General features: G+C 48.2%; 3 protein-coding genes across 3 annotated transcripts, besides 3 other annotated features; all 3 read left to right on the top strand.

The window, feature by feature from the left end:
• Positions 1-8: 8 nt before the first annotated feature.
• Positions 9-39: a microsatellite.
• A 458-nt stretch (positions 40-497) lies between these two features.
• Positions 498-2,360, top strand: TraAM80_08937 (GPI inositol deacylase 2; the record flags this gene model as incomplete). Its single annotated transcript, XM_029385651.1, has 1 exon — positions 498-2,360. The coding sequence occupies one exon, from the start codon at positions 498-500 to the stop codon at positions 2,358-2,360; it is 1,863 nt and encodes a 620-aa protein (XP_029234481.1).
• On the top strand, positions 2,360-2,872 carry TraAM80_08938 (uncharacterized protein; the record flags this gene model as incomplete). Its single annotated transcript, XM_029385652.1, has 1 exon — positions 2,360-2,872. One exon carries the CDS (start codon positions 2,360-2,362, stop codon positions 2,870-2,872), a length of 513 nt encoding a protein of 170 aa, XP_029234482.1.
• Positions 2,873-3,121: 249 nt separating this feature from the next.
• Positions 3,122-3,192: a microsatellite.
• A 278-nt stretch (positions 3,193-3,470) lies between these two features.
• On the top strand, positions 3,471-9,920 carry TraAM80_08939 (ATP-dependent DEAD/H RNA helicase; the record flags this gene model as incomplete). The annotated part of the gene is made up of 1 exon (XM_029385653.1): positions 3,471-9,920. The coding sequence occupies one exon, from the start codon at positions 3,471-3,473 to the stop codon at positions 9,918-9,920; it is 6,450 nt and encodes a 2,149-aa protein (XP_029234483.1).
• Positions 9,921-9,953: 33 nt separating this feature from the next.
• Positions 9,954-9,972: a microsatellite.
• Positions 9,973-10,277: the final 305 nt, after the last annotated feature.

The raw sequence follows: 10,277 nt of genomic DNA on the forward strand, positions 1-10,277 counted from the left end.
AAGAAAGAAGAGAAGAGAGAGAGAGAGAGAGAGAGAGAGGAGGAAAGAAAGGCCGCGGAAGGGCGTGAGATGATGCGGCTCTCTTTTTTTTTTTTTGGCCTTCCTTTAGGCACTCCATTGTGGGTGTGTACCGCTGCAGCTTAAGATGATGATGAACAAGAGAGTAAGACAAGTGAACTGCATGACGTGATGAGGGGGTGTTTGGCCTTGACTTGAAGCGACTTATTTATATTGTTCTTCTGTTTTATAGCAACAAAGTGAAATAAACATTGCCATTGTTATTATTTTGCTTTTTCCACGTGCGATGAACTGACATGGATGTATTAATTTAGCTCCCACGACACAGCGGCACCTGAAAGCCGTGGGCGTTGATGGCGTACGTGACTGATAGCTGCAGCCAATAATAATAAAAATAAAAAAATCTGGCTTGCTCTCTTTCCGTTGAATCCTTTTTTGTTTTTTGTTTTCAGCTTTGGCAAAAACCGTGTAAAGGTGAAATGGGCGTCAAGCCGTTAGTGAGTGATGAAAACAAGTGGGAGAAGCACCTCCCTGGCAGCAAAGCTTTCTTCCCTTCCACAGACTCGGTGGAGGGGCACAGCGGTGTGGCAGCGAGGGCACTAAAGATGGTGAAGACCTTTGCTTGGTTAACGGCGCTGGCGGCGATCATTTTTGCTGTATCTATGTTTTTTTTTCTGCTTGCGTCAAAAGAGATGTTCAACAAATGCCGCCCGAAACGTATACCGCTATCGGCGGGAAACTATTGGTTTCAATACGAGCAGAGGCCATTACTCACAGAAGATGCAAACGGGAGGAACGAAGAAAAAAGTTTTCCGCCCTACGAGCTGCACCGTATCTCGTGTGTGTGGGAAATACAACCAGTTGTTCCAGATGCTCGAACGTCTGCAACAAAGTCGCGGAGGTCGCTTGTGTTTTTTGTGCACGGCAATGCGGGATCATACACGGATCCCTCTCGCCTGAGATGTGCTATGTCTCGAGAAGCCAACTTTGAAGTGGAGCTGTATGCGTTTGACTTTCTGCACCAGGTGAACATTCACCGTGGTAAGCTTATTCAGCAGCAGGCGGCTTTTGTCGCCCAGACGTTAGAGTCAATGCTAAGAAGGGCTGCACTCAAGCGTCTTACCGACTACACAGTTTTACAAGGGGCAGAGTTGTTGAAAAACGCATCTACGCTTGCCAAACAGGACGGTGCAATTTCCGTTTGGGTTGTTGGTCATTCTATGGGTGGCGTGGTTGCACGCCTGGCGGTGGAGATGCTGCGGAGGTCGGGCAGCTCTGTCTTTATTGAAGGCATCATCACGCTAAACTCACCGCATCGTTATCCTCCCATTTTTCTGGATGATCCCATGTTGAGGGTCTACGAGACTCTGTGGCGGTCACAGGACCGAAATGCGGCGTTAAACATGTCGCGACATCTCTCACCGCGTTTATACTCTGTCTCCTCAGGTGCATTGGACCTTCAGGTAGAGCCGTGGCTGACGAATCTCATCGAGCCGGATCATGAGCCATCTTCAAGCACGATGCTTCGTACTGGCGATCCAAACTTTTGTGGAAGGACGTTGTCGCACACAGAGGCTTTGCGTGACCAATGCGTGGTTGAGTTTATCACGGGTATCATTGCAAATAGATCAGCTGGAGTGGTTCCGACGCAAACTGATGCTACCACCATGAATCCCTTAGTTTCTATTGAGGACTCCGTCACTTTGTGGTGGGCGCAAAGGAGTGTGAAGAGTCACACACTTCCTGCTTTTTTATTATCATTTTACACTGTATTGGTGCTTTCTGTCATTCACCCAACTGTCTCACGTCTAATGCTAAATGGTAGCTGTAGCTCGGCCTCCAGAACCTTTGGTTTTAGTTGGGGGCATCACCTGGTGATGCTGCTGCGGATATTCACGATGGGTGGTGTAGTGATTGCTGCTCTGCTTGTAAGTATTATTGGTCATCTAGTCCTTGTGCAGCTTCGCTGTTGTTTGTTTCCTTGGTCTGAAATGTGCAGCCTTCCGTGGGTTGCTGACGATCTTGCATGCAGTACTACAACGGACTGGGGTCATTTGCCCTTATTGCTTATTGCTTGGCTTGGTCCAGCACTGCTTGGGTCATGGATGGGTGTGGTAGCTTATTATCTTCTTCGTAGGTGGTTACAGCTAAGTTTGCGTATGTGGACGGTGTTCCGCTCAATCTGTCATTCTAGATTTTGTTTTGTATGCCGTTTTCTGCCAAGAAGAAATATGTGGCGTTTTTTTTTCTGCTACTGTACTCTATTACAGTGGTGGTGTGTACCATTTCCTTGGAGCTCTATCAACGCAACTTTATGTGGCTTGGTTTTATATTACTATTGATGCCACTATGTGTTGCGTTGGAAACTGGTGCCGGTGTCACTCCCAATCCTACCATGTGCATAGACTCTTCAGTTCCCGTGGCGATATATGCCTGGCTATACACCTTTCATTTTCAGTCATTTTTTTCATGGCGAAACAGGTGGATATCTGGCATGAATGAAAACACAAGCATTGTGGATGAACGTATTTATTTTTTGGAAATATTACTTCATGTCCTCATGTGTACACATTTAGTATGGCCTATTCGTCACATGTTTGGTCTTCAAAAAAAAGATGTTTTGTTTTGCTTTAAATTCCCCTCTTTTTTTACATCATTTCTATGCATGGTTGTGATAGGTGCGTTCATCCTTATCTATGTGTCGCTTGTTGCCATGAACAAGGTCTATGTAGAGACGTTCCGAGTTGTGTGGGTGCTTCTGTGGGGATTTCCCGCCTTTATGCTTGTTAGCACGCTGGGATCTGAAGATGCCATCGTTACACATTTTGCCTCTACATTTGCCTCGGCTACATAGACGTATGATGGAGTGAATTTGACTGGTATTGCCACATCAATTTTGGGGCGACGAGGCATATGCCACAGCGGTGCTTAAGGCTTTCACCAGCACAGGCCTTCTCCATTGTTTCCTATTAATAAGCAATGTGTCATGTTGTATTGCGCTTTTGCGTTCCTAAGCACACGGTGCCTGTTTGGTATCACCGGCGCATGCACCTGCGCACAACTTTATTATTTGTTGTTATTATTTGCCTCCGAGTGTGCACGCGTTGTTATTGTTGTCTTTTATTTTTGTTTTTTTAGTTTCTTCTTTTGCACGGGTTGCTGTTGTTATTGCTGCCGCCCTACGGTGCGGTAAAGGAACATCCTTTCACTTTGAAGCCAGCATTCCAAGCGATTGAAAAGAAGAAGAAAAGACACGGTAGGGGATAAATATTGTTATTATTGTTATTATCAAAGGACAATAAGCAGGTCCAGAATAGGAGACGGAAATAGAAAAGGTAAGGTAAAGCGACGAAAAAAAAAAGACTAATTAAGCAGCGGAGAGGAGTGCAAACACTTTGGTTTTCACAGCCTCGCCTGGAAAAACTCATTTTATTTGTCCTATTGGACGTTTGATGTCGTCTCGGCACCGCGAACTCGTCGCGAGATTTGGTGATTTTCTCGAAGAAAATGACTTTAATTCCCGTATTTCGATGGACAAGGTGGGGGAGGTGAAGGCCCTTTTTAGCGCCAAGACAATTCCGGTGGAAAGTGAAATGGAGGCCACCGCGGAAGCCATCGCTATTGACACGGTCCGCCGTCGTGATGCGCTACGCCGTACATGCAATGCAGTGCTTCAGACCCGAGAGCCTGAACAGCTTGTTGATGTTGGCACCATAATGTTTGACGAGGAGGAACGATTGGCTTGGAAGTTTCTCATCGGAGCCCTGACCGCAAAAAAATCTGAGATTCTTCCCGTCATTGAGGCGGAACTACTCTGTGTGGCGGTGGACTATCACTATGCCACCTCACGGCCAGAGTTGTGCGACATATTCGTCCACCTGAGCGCAAGTGAAATGTTCTTCATTGATGGTGATTCGCTTTTTATGGCTGCAATTTCCCAGCAACGCGTCGACTGGGACCTTATTCAACCATTACATGTCATGTATAACGCACAAAAGCTACTACATGATATGCAGAGCCGTGGAGCCAATTTTCAAGTTGTCTTTTTTGACAGTCTCTTGTGGATATGGGAGTCGGCACCAACAAAACTCTTTATGCGTGAAAATTTGCGTCAAGGGCTGATGGCTCTTGCGAAAAGTGACGCGAAGTCTGCTCTGTCCGTCAGCAACTTTTCCAGCTACTATGCAGAGGAGTTTGAGGCCCACGTCAGGCAGTGGGAACCGGAGTTTATTTTAATCTCTGATGGAGAACAGCTGGGCTCGCTCACTCCACTACAAGCCTTTTTTGTGGCCTCCACCACGGCAAATAACACTTGTGAAACAAAACAGAAAGCGGGTGACTATGACGACGAGGAGAATCCGTACCGCCTCAAGCGAGCCTACCGGAGTATTGTGGAAGATGAGGCAGTCGGTAACAAGGCGGCTATGTACTATCGCTGCATGCACATTTGGGCGGCGACACGACGACTGAAGGTGGGCTACTCCTCCCGTATAATGTACAAGGAAAACGCTATGATTGTTTTCACAGTCCGCGTAGACGGTGTGGGGTTTGAGCGTGCAGTGACCATTGAACATGATGTGCAGGTGTTGGCACAGTCAATGGAACGCGAGGTACAACTTCCAGTTATTTCATCTGAATCTTTGGAGTTGTTGGAAGAGGAAGAATTGTGTTACCGTGAACGGGTAGTGTATGCCGCACTACACGCCTACTTGCGGGCCAGTGCCAGGAGTGAAGAGGAGAAGCAGCTTTGCCAGACGCTTGCCCTTACAACCTACGTTGCATGTTATTTGAATGAAAAGTGTCGGGCACAGCGGGTTCGACCAAACACCATCCTTGCAGATTTCTTGAAACAGATGTCACCTTTCCTCCTTGCCGTAATGCGTCACGCTGGGTGTAGAAACACTAATGGACAGGTGTTTGACATTATTGATGGTCACCTGTTTTGTGTCATTTCTCAACAACTGCGTACAACAGCAGTGTGTGAGTTGCTTGACGAGTACGGTGTTGAAGACGTGGTGTCCATCTGGGGTGCTGTAAACAATGAAGACGGTTCGTACATCACCAATGAACCATTTTTGAAATTACCAGTCATTCAACCCCTTGACGCGGACGAGCTACAATCGTATTCGCTCTTCACTCATGAGTTAGTGGAGCGACTCGCAAAGGGGTTTGGTGTTTCTGCGCATCGTGCAGATAAGCCGTATCCGAGCGGGTACGGTGCCGCCAACGAACTCGCCGGATGGGATATCACAACACCGTTTGACGCTTTCAATGATGTAACAGATGCTGAGGGAGAGGCGATTGCGAAAAGCATGATGACTGATAGAGAAGCCAAAAGGCAGCAGGAGCATCAAGAAAAGTTTGCACGTAACGCCTTTAAGCAGGCAGAGTCAATGGGAATTGGTGGTTTTGCAGCGCAGGAGCTAGTCCAGGTTCTTTCTGACAATGAGAAGGATACCGAGACTGGCGGTAACGGTGCTAATCCTAGAAATGCTGGAGGCAAAAAGACGACCAAAGAGCACGCGGGGCAACGGAATAAGAAGGACCGGAAGAAGGAGGATGAAATTCGTGAGGACACGAATGTCGTCAATGCCACTTCCACTGTGAAGGAATGGTGTAAGCAAATGGATCGCCTGTTGCGCAGCGTGGACACGAGTCATGGACGCACCACCAACAGAGATCGTGACGAGGCGATCAGCACCATTCAGGCAGCCCTCAAACGCCTCTCGCAGGAAAGATTTGGCAGATTTTTTGACCCTGGCTGCACACTTGGCGACTCTACAAACACGGCAATTCCTCTTAAACTTGAGATGTGGCGTTTGCTTGTGGGTGCCAGCCAGCTTCGGGAGGTGGAGTTTGCCTTTGCCACTGAGGACCCCGCACTGAAGGATAACAAGGTCACTGCCAAGAAGACGGATGTTAAGTCTGTTTCTAAGCTGTTGCACGGTTTCCATGTCATTACACAACTTGTAGAATGGGAGAGTAGCAAGGGAGGTAAATGGGGGCAACTGGAACCATTGCGGAAGGCAAAGCCTGATATGACGACGGTAGAGGCTGGTTCGTATTTGCGTTGGGTTTATCTCTCATTTGTAGAGTTACACATCCAGCTGAAGCTGAAGTGCCGTGTTGTGAAACTTCTACTTGAAAACTGGCGAGCAGAGCGAGAGCGCGCACGCCTGGACCAGGAATCGCCACGAGTTGCTCTTGGTATTCCTCTCTTTGTGTACTGTCACCATAAGGTGTTGGCCGTGATTCGCGATGAGGGACTGCGAATATCGTCTGAGGATATTGACACAGTGCGGTCTGCCCTCAGGCACTTTGACCTTCCAGATTCCTACTACAATAAGCTTGACCAGGCTATTGCACGTTGGCAGAGCATGACGCTTGGAACTCTCCTACCAAGTCTTCTTCCACCGGAAAAGCAACTTTTTGAAACTCCTGAAATGCTGCAATTAATTCACATGGGACACTTACTAGAACGCCCTCTCGTGCGGAAGCATGACTACCGTGTTGCTTTCAATCCAGATAATTGGCAGCGAGAGCTTTTGGACATCGTTGATGGCCGCGGCAGTGCGGTGGTGTGTGCCCCCACCTCTGCTGGTAAAACTTTTATTTCATACTATTGTATGTATAGGGCCCTACGGAGCTCAAATAAAAAGGTTGTTGTCTATCTTGCCCCGGCACGTGCGCTGATAAATCAGGCGGTGGCTGATGTCTGCGCCCGTTATGGATCGAAACAGTATAAGAATCCTGGCCGACACATTTATGGTGTGCTTGGTGGTGCGGATTACCATCAATTCCATGACAGCTGTCAGGTGCTCCTTACCGTCCCTGAAACATTTGAGACGATGCTCTTGTCGCCCAAATACAAGGAATGGGTGGAGTTGCTCGACTACGTTATCCTGGACGAGATTCATTCGATGGAAAGCAATGGGAACGGTGATGTATGGGAGCGCATCTTGGCCCTTCTTCCCTGTCCTTTTGTTGCCCTCTCCGCTACACTGGGTGAGACGCAGCAGTTGTGCAGTTGGCTCAATCGTGTCCAGGGACGTTTGAAGGAGCAAACGGAGGAGGAATCAGGCAAGATGCGCGACTTTGAGGTTCATGTTTTGCCCCGGGAGGGGAAAAGTATTCAACGGTGGAATGACATCAAAAAGTATATTTACCTTCCGCCTCCTGGAGCCCAATTGACACACAAAAAAATAAAGGCTCAGTACGACAATCGATATATTCGTGATCTTCATCCGCTATCTATCCTCACCACAGATCAGCTTCAACGTGGGTTTCCCCCAGATATTTCGCTCGTGCCAAGTGAAGTGGTTTCTCTCTTCGAGAAGATGAATTCAACCTTCAATGAAGTTGTCTTGCCTAAATGGTTTTCCTTGCAGCTAGTACAAAACATGCGTGCACAGCTATTCTTGCTTGAGCCTGGCAAATATTTTGAGACGGAGACGTACATCACGCAGGAGCGTGCGCGGCAGTACGAGGCGGAGGTAAAAAATGCCTTTGCGTACTGGGCCGTATTGGGCCATGAAGGCTGTGAATCCCCGGACGGCCTTACATTGGAAGAGTGGCATGAATTTAGTGCAACCATGAGTACGGTGGCGGAGGGTATTCTACGTGCTTTTGCCCAAAAACTGAACGAGGATGAAGTGATACTTGAGCGTTGTGCGGCCGAGGCTATGGAAAAGAAGAAGCGGTTGCTGCTTCAACAACACAGTCAGCAGGAGGAGGAAAAGGAACCCAACAAGGAAGAGGAAGCGCAGGGGAAGGATGAGGAGGATACGCTGACGCCTATCTCCTTCCCAGGATCGCGGCAGTTTATTCGTGAACACATATTAAATGTGTTGCGCGAACTAATTGCGCGCGATATGGGTCCAATAATTGTTTTCAGCTTTGAATCAGAAGACTGCGGAGATATCGTAAAGTACGTTGTGGAGCAACTTGAAGAAGCCGAGTTACGTTACAGGAAAACACAGGAATTTGCAGCATACAAGACCCGCATAGAACGCGCCGCTGCCGCACAAGATGCAAGAAGGAAGCAGCGTGAATCAACGCTTAAGCAGAAGCGTTTGACAACAGGGGATGATGGTAAGGTGGAACTGGCCGATCGTGGTGCGAGTGATGGTGAAGGCGAGGATGAACTATATGTTGTCCCAGATATTCTTCCAGAGTTCACATTTCTCGGTGACAAGTGCACAGTGGAGGCTGGCGTGGTAAACTCACTTCTGGAAGATTGCGAGGATGAAGGGGAGGATCTCCTCCTTCGCGCCTTAAAACGTGGTATTGGCATGCACCATGCTGGTGTGAAGGGTAAGCTCCGAGCCCACGTTGAGCGTCTCTTCCGTGGGCGCCACTGCGGTGTTATATTTTCTACAGAAACCTTGGCGTTGGGTATTCACAGTCCTTGCCGCTCTGTTGTCTTGGCAGGAGATCATATCCTTCTTAACCCCACTCAATTTCGCCAAATGATGGGCCGTGCAGGACGACGTGGTCTTGATTATTTGGGGCATTTGGTGTTTCTGGGCATCACTATGCGTCGTATCAAGCGGCTTATGACGAGCGTCATGACAGTCATCAAAGGAAATGTACAGATGGACCCCATGTCCAATCTTCGTTTGCTTCAACTTTACGATTTCAAGATGCTTCGTCAGCTTAAAGACGATGTAGTATGGAAGAAACACGTGTTTAAACTGGCAGAACGCTTATTTGTAAATCCACTCTTCTTTCAAGGGCGTGATTCTGTTGAAGGAGGCAATATGGAGAGTTTTACAGTGGAGATGTTGCAGATGCTGTTGGGCTTCTTCCAACACGAGGGATTACACTTCAGTGACCATACTTCTTCGCTAGGTTCATTGTTACAAGATGTCATGTACGTTTTTCGGGAGGCGCATGTGGGTAATGAAGGTTTTGCCTTTATTCACATGCTTACATCGGGCGCATTTGACAAGGCACATTACCCACCTGTGTATGATAAGAAACTCAACAGTGGTGTCGTGGACGAGCCTGTCGCCGAGCTCCTTGCATACCTTTTTTCCACACATCACAGATGCGGTGTGCCGCTAGAGATGCATCGTTCTGCTCTTCTTGACCCCGCTGTGAGGGTACTGTGGGAAGGCAAAACAGTTTCCACGCAACACCGAGTAGTGCTTTCTCCCATTGAGGTTTGTTCTCCCATTGTATCTGCGCTGGATAACACTGAATTTTTTGCGTTGCTCTCGGCCTTTTACAATTACTTGGCATCTCATTTGCCGCCGCAGAGCGGTAAAGAACTTCGCCTTCCTTGCATGAATAACACCGATGAAGCGTGCCTTATTTTTGATAATGTGCACTTTGAATGTCCGCTCAAAGAAAAACTTCAAGAATCGGCTGTTCCATATAGCGCCCGATCCCCGTTTGTTGCCATAAGCGGTTGTGGCGACTTTTTCTCTTCCATCGATGAGGTAACATTTACCCTGCGCGATGGCCTGTACTGTGATCGACGACTGCTACCTATCCTCGATGTGGTGGATGGTTGGCGGCACGATGGGGCGCAAATTCTCATCAGCGCCTGTCTTTTGGACTTTCTTCGTGCAACCGCACAGATTGACACAACACGGAAAAATTATCGCTTCACACTTCTGGAGGAGTTGAACGGCCTCTCTCAGTCCCTTTCCTACGACGTGCTGAACAGGGCTGAGAAGGTTCTTTCCAACCTGGCTGGTTTGGTACGAAAAACTAGCCTGCCGGCTGCGAAGGGGTTGACGGCTATCATGCCTGAAAAATCAGAGCAGGGCATTTTCATGGCAGGGGGACCCCGTGTGCTGGGGGTCGCGGAACGCCTGAATTCACTTCAGCCACAAATTCAGAAACGCCTCACAGAGCAGTTGCGTGCGGCAAAATGGGCGAAGATGAAAAAATGACCGCTCTACACAAACACAACAATAACGTGTAGAGGGGGGGAGGGGGGGGGGGAAATGCCGCAAAAACCGAAATAGCATCCATGACGGACGCGGAAAGGTGCCGCAAATCCGAGAGCGATGTTTCAGGGAAAAAATGATTGTGTACTGCGGATGATGGGAAACGGACTTATGCTTTTGTGCTTTTTTGTATGCGTGGGGAATACGGAAATAACCAAACCCATCGGGTCAGTGGGGGGTTATCCTCCCTCGGCTGTGCGGGTGACGAGGGAGCGACCTGTCGGTCAATGAGATGGAATGAGATGGGAGAGGAAAGATTTTTATTACTTTCATTACTATTATTTCTGTGTTAAGACAAAG

The sequence above is a fragment of the Trypanosoma rangeli genome (assembly GCF_003719475.1).
Source record: "Trypanosoma rangeli strain AM80 chromosome Unknown Tra_15.4_contig_00485, whole genome shotgun sequence".
In the NCBI taxonomy this organism is placed as follows: Eukaryota; Euglenozoa; class Kinetoplastea; order Trypanosomatida; family Trypanosomatidae; genus Trypanosoma; species Trypanosoma rangeli.